Genomic DNA, 16,315 nt, shown 5'->3' with positions numbered 1-16,315 from the left:
TATGTATATGTGAGTGTGTGTGCATATGTGTGTGTGTTTGTGGTTGAGTGTCTGTATATGTGAGTGTGTGCATGTGTATATGTGAGTGTGCGTATGTATGTGTGTGTGTATGTGAGTGTGTGTGCATATGTATATGTGAGTGTGTGTGTGTGTTTGAGTATATGTGAATGAGTGTGTGCGTGTATACATGTGAGTGTGTGTATATGTGTGAGTGTGTGTGCGTGTGTGTATATGTGAGTGAGTGTGTGTGTATGTGTATGTGCTTTAGCGTGTGTGCGTGATTGAGTAAGTTTATGTGAGTGGATAGATGAACATTTATTGCCCATCCCTAATCGCCCCTTGAGAAGGTGGTGGTGAGCTGCCTTCCTGAAGCGCTGCAGGCCATGTGTTGTAGGTACACCCACAGTGCTGTTAGGGAGGGAATTCCAGGATTTTGACCCAGTGACAGTGAAGGAACGGCAATTTAATTCCAACTCAGGATAAGGGGAAGTTGCAGGGGCTGGTGTTAAAATGATGCTGAATGAGGTTTAGATATAAAAGATCTGGGCGCAACTAACCAGGGAGAGGCTGAAAGGTCCAACCTTCCATTTAGCGGGCAATGTTATCAGACAGTGGCATAGTGCCAGTGTCACTAGACCAGTGACCCAGAGGCCCAGGCTGATGCTCTAGGGACACGGGTTCAAATCGTACCACAGCAGCTGGTGGAATTTAAATTTAATTAATAAATAAATCTGGAATTGAAAAGCTGGTCTCAGTATTGCTGATTCCAAAAGGGAAGTAGAGAGAAAACAGGGAACTATAGACCAGTGAGCCTAACGTCAGTACTGGGGAAGTTGCTAGAGTCCATTATCAAAGATTTCATAACTCAGTGTTTGGAAGGCAGTGGTATAATTGGACAGTCAGCATGGATTTACAAAAGGGAAATCATGCCTGACGAATCTATTGGAATTTTTTGAAGACGTAACTAGTAGAGTGGACCAGACGGACCACACCTCAGAGTTCTGAAGGAGATAGTGGAGGCATTGGTGGTGATCTTTCAGGAATCACTGGAGTCAGGGAGAGTAAGAAGTCTCACAACACCAGGTTAAAGTCCAACAGGTTTATTTGGTAGCAAAAGCCTCAAGCTTTCGGAGCTGCAAGCTCCTTCTTCAGGTGAGTGGGAATTCTGTTCACAAACACGGCATATAAAGACACAGACTCAACATTTCCTGTTGGGGAGCACTTCAGCGGTCACGGGCATTCGGCTTCTGATATTCGGGTAAGCGTTCTCCAAGGCGGCCTTCATGATACACGACAGCGCAGAGTCGCTGAGCAGAAACTGACAGCCAAGTTCCGCACACACGAGGACGGCCTCAACCGGGATATTGGGTTCATGTCACACTATTTGTAACCCCCACAGTTGCCTGGACCTGCAGAGTCTCGCTGGCTGTCCTGTCTGGAGACAATACACATCTCTTTAACCTGTCTTGATGCTCTCTCCACTCACATTGTTTGTACCTTTAAGACTTGATTAGCTGTAAGTATTCGCATTCCAACCATTATTCTGTAAATTGAGTTTGCCCTGTTTGTGAACAGAATTCCCACTCACCTGAAGAAGGAGCTTAAGGCTCCGAAAGCTTGAGGCTTTTGCTGCCAAATAAACCTGTTGGACTTCAACCTGGTGTTGTTAAACTTCTTACTGTGTTTACCCCAGTCCAACGCCAGCATCTCCACGTCAGGGAGAGTCCCAGAGGACTGGAAAGTTGTGAGTGTAACACCCCTGTTTAAGAAGGGAGGGAGACCAATGGTCTGACCTCGATCAAAGAGCACAGAAAAGATTTACTAGGATGCTACCGGGACTTGATGGTTTGAGTTATAAGGAGAGGCTGGATAGACTGGGACTTTTTTCCCTGGAGCGTAGGAGGCTTAGGGGTGATCTTATAGAGGTCTATAAAATAATGAGGGGCACAGATCAGCTAGATTGTCAACAGCTTTTCCCAAAGGTAGGGGAGTCTAAAACTAGAGGGCAGAGGTTTAAGGTGAGAGGGGAGAGATACAAAAGGGTCCAGAGGGGCATTTATTTCACACAGAGGATGGTGAGTGTCTGGAATGAGCTGCCAGAGGTAGTAGTAGAGGCGGGTACAATTTTGTCTTTTAAAAAGCATTTAGACAGTTGCATGGGTAAAATGGGTAGAGAGGGATATGGGCCAAATGTGGGCAATTGGGACTAGCTTAGTGGTAAAAACTGGGCAGCATGGACAAGTTGGGCCAAAGGGGCTGTTTCCATGCTGTAAACCTGTATGACCCTATGAGTAAGATTTTAATTTCATTATCGGTCCGTATCCCTGCAGGTTACAGCACTCGAGGTGCAAATTCAGGTGTTTTTTAAATGTGTTGAGGGTCCCTGCCTCTCCCACCCTTCCAGCCAGTGAGTTCCAGACCCCCCACATACACGACCCTCTGGGTGAAAACCCTTTCCTCATCTCCCCTCTAATCTCTCTCCCAATCACCTTAAATCTTTGTCCCCCAGTTACTGATCTCTGTGCTAAAGTAAACAGGCCCTTCCCATCCATTCTATCCAGACCCCTCACTATTCTGTACATCTCAATCTAATCTCCCCTCAGCCTCCTCTGTTCCAAGGAGAACACTCCCAGCCTCTCCAATCTTTCCTCATAGCTGCAGTTTTCCAGTCCTGGCAACATCCTTGTAAATCTCCTCTGAGCCCTCTCTAACGCAATGACATCCTTTCTGTAATGAGGTGACCAGAACTACACAGTGCTCAAGTTGTGGCCTAACTAATGTTTTATACATTTCCAGCCTAACTTTCCTGCTCTTCTAGTCTATTCTTTGATTTGATTTATTATTGATGTGGAGATGCTGGCGTTGGACTGGGGTGGGCACAGTAAGAAGTTCCACAACACCAGGTTAAAGTCCAACAGGTTATTTGGTAGCACGAGCTTTCGGAGCGCTGCCCCTTCATCAGGTGATTTATTATTGTCACATGTATTAGTATACAGTGAAAAGTATTGTTTCTTGTGTGCTGTACAGACAAAGCATACTGTTCATAGATTCCTTGGTTAATAAGTGAAAGGATTCTCTTTGCCTCTTTAACCACCTTACCCACCTGTCCTGCTACCTTCAGGGATCTGTGGACATTCACTCCAAGGTCTCTCACTTCATCCACACCACTCATGTTAGAACATAGAACATAGAACAGTACAGCACAGAACAGACCCTTCGGCCCACAATGTTGTGCCGAGCTTTGTCTGAAACCCAGATCAAGCTATTTCCTCCCTATCATCCCGAAGTACTCCATGTGCCTATCCAATAGCTTCTTAAATGTTCCTAAAGTTTCTGACTCCACTATCCCTGCAGGCAGTCCATTCCACACCCCAACCACTCTCTGAGTAAAAAACCTACCTCGAACATCCTTCCTATATCTCCCACCATGAACCCTATAGTTATGCCCCCTAGTTACCGTTCCATTCGCCCGAGGAAATAGTCTTTGAACGTTCACTTTATCTATCCCCCTCATCATCTTATAAACCTCTATCAAGTCTCCTCTCAACCTCCTCCGCTCCAAAGAGAAAAGCCCAAGTTCCCTCAACCTTTCCTCATAAGACCTACCCTCCAAACCAGGCAGCATCCTGGTAAATCTCCTTTGCACTCTTTCCAGTGTCTCCACATCCTTCTTGTAGTGAGGTGACCAGAACTGCACACAATATTCCAAATGTGGTCTCACCAAGGTCCTGTACAGTTGCAGCATAACCCCACGGCTCTTAAACTCAAACCCCCTGTTAATGAACGCCAACACACTATAGGCCTTCTTCACGGCTCTATCCATTTGAGTGGCAACCTTCAGAGATCTGTGGATATGAACCCCAAGATCTCTCTGTTCCTCCACATTCTTCAGAACCCTACCTTTGACCCTGTAATCCACATTTAAATTTGTCCTACCAAAATGAATCATGTTAGACCATAAGACATAGGAGCGGAAGTAAGGCCATTCGGCCCATCGAGTCCACTCCACCATTCAATCATGGTTGATTTCAACTCCATTTACCCGCTCTCTCCCCATAGCCCTTAATTCCTCGAGAAATCAAGAATTTATCAATTTCTGTCTTGAAGACGCTCAACGTCTCGGCCTCCACAGCCCTCTGTGGCAATGAATTCCACAGACCCACCACTCTCTGGCTGAAGAAATTTCTCCTCATCTCTGTTCTAAAGTGACTCCCTTTTATTCTAAGGCTGTGCCCCCGCGTCCTAGTCTCCCCTGTTAATGGAAACAACTTCCCTACGTCCATCCTATCTAAGCCGTTCATTATCTTGTAAGTTTCTATCAGATCTCCCCTCAACCTCCTAAACTCCAATGAATATAATCCCACGATCCTCAGACGTTCATCGTATGTCAGGCCTACCATTCCTGGGATCATCCGTGTGAATCTCCGCTGGACCCGCTCCAGTGCCAGTATGTCCTTCCTGAGGTGTGGGGCCCAAAATTGCTCACAGTACTCCAAATGGGGCCTAACCAGTGCTTTATAAAGCCTCAGAAGTACATCCCTGCTTTTGTATTCCAAGCCTCTTGAGATAAATGACAACATTACATTTGCTTTCCTAATTACGGACTCAACCTGCAAGTTTACCTTTAGAGAATCCTGGACTAGGACTCCCAAGTCCCTTTGCACTTTAGCATTATGAATTTTGTCACCGTTTAGAAAATAGTCCATGCCTCTATTCTTTTTTCCAAAGTGTACGACCTCGCACTTGCCCACGTTGAATTTCATCAGCCACTTCTTGGACCACTCTCCTAAACTGTCTAAATCTTTCTGCAGCCTCCCCACCTCCTCAATACTACCTGCCCCTCCACCTATCTTTGTATCATCGGCAAACTTGGCCAGAATGCTCCCAGTCCCGTCATCTAGATCGTTAATATATAAAGAGAACAGCTGTGGCCCCAACACTGAACCCTGCGGGACACCACTTGTCACCGGTTGCCATTCTGAGAAAGAACCTTTTATCCCAACTCTCTGCCTTCTGTCTGACAGCCAATCGTCAATCCATGTTAGTACCTTGCCTCGAATACCATGGGCCCTTATTTTACTCAGCAGTCTCCCGTGAGGCACCTTGTCAAAGGCCTTTTGGAAGTCAAGATAGATAACATCCATTGGCTCTCCTTGGTCTAACCTATTTGTTATCTCTTCAAAGAACTCTAACAGGTTTGTCAGGCACGACCTCCCCTTACTAAATCCATGCTGACTTGTCTTAATGTTGTTTGAAAATGCTGCCGTGAAGCATTTTGGGATGCTTTATGACATTGTGGGTGCTATATCAATGTAAGTTGTTTTGTGTGTGTGTAGAATCAGTGAAAGTTACAGCCCAAAGACATTCAGACACCAGGCCAGAGAGACTGTAATCCTGTTGGTTTAATGCCCTCTTCCTCGCTCCTTGTTTAAAACAACCTTTGACTCGCTCATTTCAATTATTTCTCACCACGGTGTGTGAACATTGGATGATTGCGAGCAACATAAACCCACTGTTTCCAGGACAACGCAAAGCACTTTACAACCAATTAAGTATTGTTGAGGTTCCGTTTGTAAAGCAGCAGCTACATTGTGCACAGCTCGCTGCCACGAACAGCAATGTGGATAATCATCTTTTGTGATGCTGATTGGGATTTATATGTTGTCCAGGCTCTTTATAATCGTGTCACAGGATCTTTACGTCCACCTGAATCAGCAATGGGGACCTCAGTTTATCATCTCATCTGAAATCTAGTTCCTCCAACAGTGCAGCACTCCTTCAGTATTGCTGCATTCACTACATTACAAGTCTATCTTCAAATTTTTTTTTGTGGGACGTGGGCGTCGCTGACCAGGCCAGCATTTATAGCCTATCTCTAGTTGCCCTGGAGAAGGTGGTGGTGAGCTGCCTTCTTGAACCACTGCAGTCCACGTGGTGTAGGTACACCCACAGTGCTGTTAGGGAATTCCAGGATTTTGACCCAGCGACAGTGAAGGAAGGTTACATATTTCCAAATCAGGATAGTGAGTGGCTTGGAAGGGAACCTCCAGGTGGTGGTGTTCCCATTTATCTGCTACCCTTGTCCTTTTAGATGCAGAGGTTGTGGGTTTGGAACGCACTGCCTTAAGGGCTTTGGTGAGTTCCTGCAGTACATCTTGTAGATGGCACACACGGCTGCCACTGTGCATCAGTGGTGAAGGGACTGAGTGTTTGTGGGAGTGCCAATACAACAGGCTGCTTTGTCCTGGATGGGGTCAAACTTCTTGAGTGTTGTTGGAGCTGCACCCATCCAGGCAAGTGGGGAGTGTTCCATCACAGTCCTGACTTGTGCCTTGTCGATGGTGGACAGGCTTTGGGGAAGTCAGGAGGTGAGTTACTCATTGCAAGATGCCTACCCTCTGACCTGCTCTGGTAGCAACAGTGATTATATGGCTGGTCCAGTTGTTTCTGGTCAATGGTAACCCCCAGGATGGTGATAGTGGGGGATTCAGTGATGGTAATGCCACTGAATGTCAAGGGAGATGGTTAAATTGTCTCATGTTGGGAGATGGTCATTGCCCAGCCCTTGTGTGGTGCGGATGTTTCATGCCAACTGTCAGCCCTACTTCAAAAGTTCCAGATCTCCAGTATGTGTGAAGAAGTGTTTCCTGTCATCAATATGTACAGGTTTTCAGAACAACATCTTGAGACCTGAACTTCTGTGGATTGACAGAGTTGGATTTGTCATTCCGTTCCTAGTTTCGTACCTGTAGCTGCTCCTTTCTCAGCTGACCTTCCGACTCAGGCCGGGTGAGGCGTGTGTAGGGCAGCGCGATCCTGAGGCCTTCAGTCCAGGGCCCAGGGTCAGAGGCAAGGAGGCCACGCCCCCTTTTTACAACACTAACTGCCGCAAAGCAGGAACAGTTAAAGGTCTGGGGGAGGTACCTTTGTAAGATGGATGGGTAGGGGTGCTGGGGTCTGGTGGTCAGTGAGTGGAGGATTGGTCATTCGGGGGGGGGGGCGCTCCTATGGCGAGGTGTTGTGGGGTCAATACTGTAGTTACTCAGGAGTTAAAGTAGTTTCAATTATTCTAACGTTCCCCGGGTAACTATTCAAGTTTATTAGTCACGAGTAGTCACACTGCAATGAAGTTACTGTGAAAATCCCCTGGTCGCCACACTCCGGCGCCTGTTCGGGTACACTGAGGGAGAATTTAGCATGGCCAATGCACCCTAACCAGCACGTCTTTCAGACTGTGGGAGGAAACCGGAGCACCCGGAGGAAACCCACGCAGACACGGGGAGAATGTGCAAACTCCACACAGACAGTGACCCAAGCTGGGAATTGAACCCAGGTCCCTGGCGCTGTGAGGCAGCAGTGCTAACCACTGTGCCACCTGTAAGACAGTCAGAACCATCTGAAGTTTCATAGAAATCATAGAAACCCTACAGTGCAGAAGGAGGCCATTCGGCCCATCGAGTCTGCACCGACCACAATCCCACCCAGGCCCTACCCCCACATATTTACCCGCTAATCCCTCTAACCTACGCATCTCAGGGGCAATTTTAACCTGGCCAATCAACCTAACCCGCACATCTTTGGACTGTGGGAGGAAACCGGAGCACCCGGCGGAAACCCACGCAGACACGAGGAGAATGTGCAAACTCCACACAGTGACCCGAGCCGGGAATTGAACCCGGGACCCTGGAGCTGTGAAGCAGCAGTGCTAACCACTGTGCTACCGTGCCGGTGTGATTTAAATCATACTTTTGGAGGGTTCCCCTTGTAGGGCAATTGCCCAACTGATGTTTGAGCTCTCCAGCCTATCTTTGGGGAATCTCCCAGTTACAATGTCCCAAGTTAAATAAGACTTTAAATAAGACATGGGTGGCACTCTGCAAAGGAACCCTGGTGCACGATATCAGGGCATTGGTCCACAGAACCAGTTAAAGCCTGGTAAAAAAATGAAAATCTATCCCACCATCTCCTTTCAGAAGAGAGAAGGTCAAATTCTGTTTTCCTATCGAGTCCCTGCGGCCATGGATTCAGGAGCAGTTAACTAAAAAGAAAAACGCACACCGACTTCACATCCATCTTCACCCAAGAGAATGAGGACAATGGGATGCAATTCAGGGAGACTGTGAGGTTCTTCAGCAAATTGACATAGGGAAGGACAAAGTATTGGAGGCGTTGGTAGCCATAAAAGTGGATAAATCTCCAGGTCCAGATGAATTGTGCCCTAGGCTGCTGTGGGAGGCAAGGGAGGAGATTGCAGGGGCTCTGGCCCAAATTTTCAATTCCTCTCTGGCCACAGGGACGGTCATGATGTGGAGATGCAGGCGTTGGACTGGGGTAAGCACAGTAAGGAGTCTCACAACACCAGGTTAAAGTCCAACAGGTTTATTTGGCAGCACTAGCTTTTGGAGTCTCAGGCTCCTTCAGGGGAGATGCCAGAGGACTGGAGAACAGCTAATGTGGTTCCGCTATTTAAGAAGGGTTATAGAGATAAACCAGGCAACTACAGACCAGTGAGTCTCACATCAGTGGCAGAGAAACTATTGGAGAGCATCTATCATAGAATCCCCACTGTGCAGGAGGCCATTTGGCCCGTCGAGTCCTCAACGACCATAATCCCACCCAGACCCTATTCCCATAACCCCACGTATTTACCCTACTAATCTCCTGACACTAAGGGGCAATTTAGCATGGTCAATCAACCTAACCCACACATCTTTGGACTGGTCACCACTTGGAGAGGCAAAGCTTGATCAGGATAGTCAGCATGGCTTCGTCAGGGGGAGGTCATGCCTAACAAATTTGAGGTGACCAGCTGTATAGATGAGGGTAGTGCAGTCGATGTAGTTTATATGGATTTCAGTAAAGCCTCTGACAAGGTCCCACATGGGAAACTTGTAAAGAAGGTAAATTCACATGGGATACAGGGTAATTTGATAAAGTAGATTCAAAATTGGCTCAGTTGTCAGAGACAGAGGGTGATGACAGAAGGCTGCTTTAGTGACTGGAAGCCAGTGTCCAGTGGCGTACCACTGTGTTGGGTCTCCTATTATTCAGCATTTATATAAATGACATTGATGACTATGTGGGGGATAGGATTAGTTAGTTTGCGGATCACACAAAGATTGGCCGGGTGGTCAACAGTGAGGTGGAATGTCTTGAGCTACAAGAAGATATAGATGGAATGGTCAAATGGGCAGATAAGTGGCAAATGGAATTTAACCCTGAAAATGTGAGGTAATACATTTTGGAAAGTGTAATTTGACAAGAAAGTACTCAATAAAAAGTAGGACACTAGGAAATTCTGTGGTACAAAGGGACCTTGGCATGCTTTCCCACAGATTTCTGAAAGCGGAAGGGCATGTTAGTAGGATGGTGAAAAAGGCATATGGGACACTTGCCTTTATCAGTCGAGGCACAGATTACAAAAGCAGGGAAGTCATGTTGGAGTTGTTTAGAACTTTGGTGAGGCCACAGCTGGAGTACTGTGTGCAGTTCTGGTCGTCACGTTATAGGAAGGATGTGATTGCACTGGAGGGGGTGCAGAGGAGATTCACCGGGATGCTGCCTGGGATGGAACATTTAAGTTATGAAGAGAGGTGGATAAACTTGGGTTGTTTTCGTTGGAGCAGAGAAGACTGAAGAGGTGACCTGATTGAGGTGTTCCAAGATTGAGACAAGGACAGAGTGGATAAGCAGCAGCTGTTCCCCTTAGTCAAAGGATCAGCCACGAGGGGACATAGGTTCAAGGTGAGGGGCTGGAGGTTTAGGGAGATGCAAGGAAAAAAAAACCTTTTTACCCAGAGGGTGGTGATAATCTGGAATGCACTACCTGGGAGGGTGGTGGAGGTGGGTTGCCTCACATCCTTTAAGAAGTATCTGGATGAGTACTTGGCACATCATAACATTCAGGACTATGGACCAAGTGCTGGCAAGTGGGGTGAGGTGGGACTTCAGGTGTTTCTAATGTGTCGGTGTGGATTCAATGGGGCTTTTCCTGCACTGTATGATTCTATGATTTGGGGAAACCACCTTCCGCATTGTGTTGCCCATTGAGTCATGTGACCCACAGGTAGAGAGAACCCAATGGGGGAATATACGGGGAGGGGATGTGAAGAGGCCATATGCCTTTGTTTATGGAAAAGAACAAATCTGAAGATCACCTCATGAATATGAAAAGGCTACTTTTTGCTCTCACTTATGTGACAACTTGCCATTCATCAACCCAACCTTCCAGCTATTCAGTTCTTGTTGCATGTGAACACAGATTGCTTCAGCATCTGAGGAGTCACAAATGCTACTCAACATTGGGGATACATCTAACCTTACAATGGGTAGAAGGGAATTGAAGCAGCTGAAGATGGTCAGGCCTGCAGTGATGTCCCAGGACGGTCTTCCATTATGTTGGGTATGACTCCAGCTTAAATAACTTCCACCTCAGAGCTGGACTTGAAGTGTCACACCGAGACTATAAGGTGTAAAGTAGGCCATTCGGCCCAACAGGTCTACTCCACTTCTGAATCAGAGAATGCTAATCATGGCCGGCACCCAAGCAGGTATGCGTGCATTGACTTAAGGACTGTCCTAAGAATGGTGGCGATAGCCCTCTTGAGGGTTCAATGGCCACACTGAGGGGAGGGGGCTAAGGGATCACAAATGATCCTTACGACAAACCATTCCACACCTCATTAATTATGTACAACAAACTTCCTCCTAAGCCAGCACCTTCCAAGCCCACAGCCACTCGCATCTAGAACAGGGTTGTCCAGGGCATGGCCCCAGGCCAATGTAACCCCCTCCCCGCCCTCTGGCCCCCAATGCATTGCGAATGACCTGCTATGTCCACGAAATGCCAGTAACAACTCAACTTCAAACATCCTGGAAATAATTTCAAAAAATGCTCAGTACCTCCTCAGCCAGTCAGGCTGATTTCTTTCTGGTGGTGAGAATGAGTGTGTGTGAGAAAGTGGGTGTGATAGTGTGAGAGCATGAATGAGCACGTTTGTGAAAGTGCGCATGTGTACGTGAGTGTGCAAGTATCTCTATGTAAGAGTGAGTGGGAGAGTTTGGAGCTGAGGGGTGCTGTTGCCTGCTCGGAGTTGGCAGGCTAGGGGGAAGTGGGGGTGTTTGCTTCGGAGAGTCACGTGGGGGGGATGCTCAGAACGGAGGGTCTCAATTTTCGTCTTCAAGGGGGAGGGCGAGGTGACATCTGGACCTGGGAGGGCGAAGTTGCCTGTGGCTCTGGGATGTGTGTGTGGAGGGTAGTGTGAGACACTCGGAGTATGTAATTCCCACTCACCACCAAACACCAACACATACACATGCAGGGACTCAGTCACCCACTCAAATACACTGACCTGCTCCCAAAGACTGGATTGCTGTTACTCTTTTTAACTTATTCCTTGCTGAACTCTTGCTCAGAAAGTGTTTCCTTAAAACTGGAATTTTTTTTTTGAAATTTCAGTTCATCATTCTGCCAAACTTTTTCATTCTGAGATTTGCTCATTGGCCCTGGAGTAAAAAAATATGCAAATGTTCGAAGGGTTCAAAAAGCCTGGTGTAGAAGGACAGATACCTGGGAACACCACCACCTGCATGTTCCCTTCCAAACTACTCACCACACTGAAATATATCGCCATTCCTTCATTGTCGCTGGCTCAAAATCCTGGAACTCCCTCCCTAACAGCACAGTGGGTGTACCTAAACCACAGGAACTGCAGCAGCTCACCACCACCTTCTCAAGGGCAACTAGGGATGGGCAATAAATATATAGAATGCTGGCCTACATCTGGCCAAATCCCATGAAGGAACAAAATTTCTATAGCTTATTTTCAGTTACTGATTGATGGAAAAAGTCTCTCTGGGGTGACACACTGCGGCCTCATAGCTCCAGGGATCCGCGTTCAATTCCAGCCTCGGGTCACTGTCTGTGTGTGAATTTGCACGTTCTCCTTGTGTCTGCGTGGGGTTTCCTCCGGGTGCTCCGGTTTCCTCCCATAGTTCAAAGATGTGCGGGTTAGGTTGATTGGCCATGATAAATTGTCCATTAGTGTCAGGGGGATTAGAAGGGCAAATATATGGGGTTATGGGGATAGGGCCTGGTTGGGATTGTTGTCGGTGCAGGCTCGATGGGCCAAATAGCCTCCTCCTGCACTGTAGGATTTTGATTCTTTCTATCTTTGCCATATATGTTTATTTTACCCTTTTGAACACTTCACCTTTGAGAGAATATAGACCCAGGTGTAAGCGATATCATAGAAAAACAACATGAAATACATTAGCCAGGCTGATAGCCGGGATGAAAGATCCCACTTATTAGGGCTGCCCTCCAACCTGAACTAGCCTTTTAGGGGAGAGAGTTGCAGATTTTCACTGTCGTGTGTGTGTGCGTGTGAGAGAGAAGTGCTTCCCGACTTCACCACGAACAACCTCACTCTTAAGTTTAAGATTCTTCGGGTTTTTAAGTCATATTGGACATTAACTCTGTTCCTCTCTCCACGGATGCTGCCAGACCGGAGGTTTGCAGCACTTTGGACTCCCCACACTAGGGGAAATTACTTCTATCGACTACTATCACCTCCTTCCATCATCTTGAACGCCTCAATGTTATCTTTAGCCTTCACAAGCCTATCAGCGCAGCCTGTCCTCGTATTTAACATTGTGATATCGTTATGTTGAATCCATGCTGCCCGCTAAAGATGGGGTCTAATGAGAGTTCCTTCAGTAGGCAGGAACAGGCAGAGTCACAGTATGGTGTTAGCTGTGACTCTACCTGCTCCTGCCTACCAGAGGAACTCTCATTAGACCTCATCTTTAGCATGGACTCATCACCACACAGTGGAATCGAGGTGGTGCTATGAATGGGGATCCCCTCCGGGTACATGGCCACGTTCCTAGTCTACTCTCCACCCACATGACATAATACAAGATCATCATTACATTTCTGCTGGTGGGATCTTACTGTGCACATATTTGCTACCACGGTTCCTACATTACAACAGTGGCTACACTTCGAGACAACTTAATTAGCTAGAAACGGCTTTAGAAAGGCCAGAGGTCAGGAGCGGTGATGTATAAATAAAAGCTATTTCAACTGAGTTAACCTCTTGGGGAGAAAGTGCCAGATTTTGATAAAGCGCAGCGTGAAGGAATGCTTCCTGACCCCCCCTCCCCGACCAATGTGCTCGCTGTAATTCTATAGTCAGCCGATCAGTATCCAGTGGTCCGAGGCCTGGCTCTGGGCAGTTATTTTTAAAATTGGTCGGTTGCTCCTTTTGAACTGGTGTTTGCCGGTCACATGGCAGCTGCCAGCTCCATGGACCCCCTGGAGACCCTACACGGACCCCCTGGAGACCCTACACGGACCCCCTGGAGACCCTTCACGGACCCCCTGGAGACCCTTCACGGACCCCCTGGAGACCCTACACGGACCCCCTGGAGACCCTACACGGACCCCCTGGAGACCCTACACAGACCCCCTGGAGACCCTACACAGACCCCCTGGAGACCCTACACGGGCCCCCAGGGATCCGCGGACCCCAGTTTGGGAACCTCTGTAGTAAGGAAATAAAGCAGGGATCCAGAACAAGTGTTAATGGCAGAATAAAAGTCAGCATTCTGAAAACTGGTTGGTTGGAGGTCAGAGTTCACAGTCTGAAGTTGTCGAACTCCGCACCAAGTTCACAAAGCTGTAAAGTAACCGGAAGTGAAAGTGCTGTTTCCCGAGCTTGCGTTGGGCTCCATCGGAACAGTGCAGCAGGCCAAGGACAGCAATGTGAGTGCGACACCAACTCTGTGAATTATAATGGCAAACAACCGCAAAGTCTGCCTCATGCTTACAGACTGAATGGAGGTGTTTGACAAAGTGGTCCCTCAGTTTGTGTTTGGCCTCTTTGGTGTAGAGGAAACGTTGAGGAGGGAGGTGAAAGGTATTGATGTTATATACTTTGTGCAATTGCATGGAAAGGTGCCATGGGAAGAGTCTGGAAGGTAGTAAAGTGCCTCAACAAAAGATGAGTTGCTGCTCCCTGAACTTGCGTCGAGCTTCATTGGAACGAGAACGGGGGGCTGAGGGGAGAGTGATGGAGGCGGAGAATTAAAATGACAGGCGACTGGAATCTCAGGGTCACGCTCGCAAGCTGGATGGTAACGTACCATAAAGTACAGTCCGGTCTCCCCAGCGTAGAGAGCACTGCATGAGGAGTGACAAATAGTCTACTCAACTGAAAGCAGAACACACACTGCTGCCTCACCCGAGAGGAGTGCTTGGTGCCGTAGACAGTGAGAAGGGAGGGAGTGAAAGGACAGGTGTTATATCTCCTGCTGAGTGTGATAAAGACCAGACGGGACAAAGAATTCAATCCCTTTTTTATTCCTCTAACTCTGGAAAGATTCAGCAGCCATCAGATCTTGTTAAAAGCAGCAACATCTACGCTTTGCACCTGTAAAAGAACAAAGAAAGATGTCGATTAGAAGAGCCAGTGACTATTTACTCACAAAAACTTCACCGCTGGGTTATTGGGGCAACGGCTGGGCCAAGGAGCCAAGAGAAACAGGTGCAAACCCACGGAACCCTCAGAATGGATTTATGAGAAATATGACGATGGGGAACAAGTGCATCTTGTGCTCAGAGTCTACCAGAGGACAAGATACAGCCGGATACACCACCCAACAGGATTGGCAGTGTAGCGTGATCAAAAATACAACTCAAGTTGAGCAGATCCTGCCCTGAGTCAACTTCTGGAGATACCCACACTTCCCTGAGGGTTAGGGATAAGGAGCAGGAGCATTTGAGGTTGTGGCATCACTGGCAATGCTGTATTTATTACCCTTCGCTGGTGTCCTCAATGCAGTGTGTGTAATGAAGGCGTACCCATTGTGCTGTAATGGAGGGAATTCAGGAATGGTGAGGGAATGGTTAATTTATGGCCAGGTCAGGTTAAGTGCGAGGGAGGCGAAGGTGGTCTCTCTCACCTCCTGCCTTTCCAACTGGTTGAGGTGGAAATTTATTAACTGGGGCTGGGTTTATTATTCCAAATAAACCCAGCCCCAGTTAATGCTTTGAGCTCCACCACCCGACCCCTGACAGCCAGCTTCACCGTTCAACACTCACATAATCCTCAAATTTGACGATTTCTTCCTCCAGCTGATCTGTGCCAACTTTATCATCTTCCACCACACACTGGATCTGGAGTTTCTTGATCCCGTAGCCGACCGGTACCAGCTTGGAGCCTCCCCACACCAAGCCGTCCATCTGTACCGTGCGCACGCTCTCCTCCAGTTTCGCCATGTCTGTCTCGTCATCCCACTGCGGAGAACAGGCACATGTTACTGTGAAACTGCAGCCAACACCACAACCAAAACCCATGCCCACCCACCCTACATCGCAATCACCCATCGGACCGCCTCAGTATGATCGATTTGTCCTCGTGTAGAGTTTTAGCACCACAACCTGCTTTGAATGGATCTTGATCTGCCGATAAAAACTAAACTCCGGCAGTTGTCTTTTAATTCACTCTTAGAACATGGGCATCGCCAGCATTTATTGCCCATCCCTAAAATTTATTTATTAGTCACAAGTAAGCTCACATTAACACTGCAATGAAGTTACTGTGAAATTCCCGAGTCGCCTGTTCGGGTCAATATATCTAACCAGCACATCTTTCAGACTGTGGGAGGAAACTGGAGCACCTGGAGGAAACCCACGCAGACACGGGGAGAATGTGCAAACTCCACACAGTGACCCAAGCCGGGTATCAAACCTGGGTCCCTGGTGCTGTGAGGCTGCAGTGCTAACCAGTGTGCCACCCCTAATTGCCCTTGAGGCGCTGGTGGTGAGCTACCTTCTTGAATCGCTGCAGTCCGTGTGCTGTGGGTTGACCCACAATGCCATTAGGGAGGGAATTCCAGGATTTTGACCCAGCGGCTGCGAAGGAACGGCGATATATTTCCAAGTCAGGATGGCGAGTGGTTTGGAGGGGAACTTGCAGGTAGTGGTGCTCCCAGGGATGCAATCGAGGTGGAATTTCCTGCAGGGGTGCAGTTGCGAAGCTACACTCACTTGTGCGCCTACATTTCCTGCGGATTTCACTAAACTACACCCCAAATCAGTGTGAGCGATTAGGGTCCAGGAAATGTGCTGGGTTTCCACCTTTAATAAAATCAAAGCTTCAAGGCACCTACACTCAACACACCCAGCATCTCAGACCATGCAACCATGGAAGCTTTAAAAATAGTGACTTATACTGACACCATGAAAATGCCTTTAAAGCAAGGGAGAGTACACAGGAGATCTCAACGAGGATTAATAAACGCCAAAATA

At 47.7% G+C, this 16,315-nt stretch overlaps 1 protein-coding gene across 42 annotated transcripts in view; it reads right to left on the bottom strand.

Annotated features, from left to right (window-relative positions):
* Nucleotides 1–14,344: 14,344 nt before the first annotated feature.
* Nucleotides 14,345–16,315, bottom strand: part of eef1db (eukaryotic translation elongation factor 1 delta b (guanine nucleotide exchange protein)) — a 45,558-nt gene continuing 43,587 nt past the window's right edge. For all 42 annotated transcript variants that reach the window (XM_078230959.1, XM_078230968.1, XM_078230937.1 and 39 more), the window contains 2 exons: nt 15,107–15,301; nt 14,345–14,435 (listed from right to left, as the gene is read on the bottom strand). In XM_078230959.1, coding sequence (XP_078087085.1) covers nt 14,397–14,435; nt 15,107–15,301 — 234 coding nt within the window. In that variant the 3' untranslated portion in view covers nt 14,345–14,396. The remainder of the gene's footprint in view (nt 14,436–15,106; nt 15,302–16,315) is intronic.

Source organism: Mustelus asterias, chromosome 2, assembly GCF_964213995.1.
Source record: "Mustelus asterias chromosome 2, sMusAst1.hap1.1, whole genome shotgun sequence".
In the NCBI taxonomy this organism is placed as follows: Eukaryota; Metazoa; Chordata; class Chondrichthyes; order Carcharhiniformes; family Triakidae; genus Mustelus; species Mustelus asterias.
Note: the sequence above shows the minus strand (reverse complement) of the source record. Positions and strands in the feature narration are given on the sequence as shown.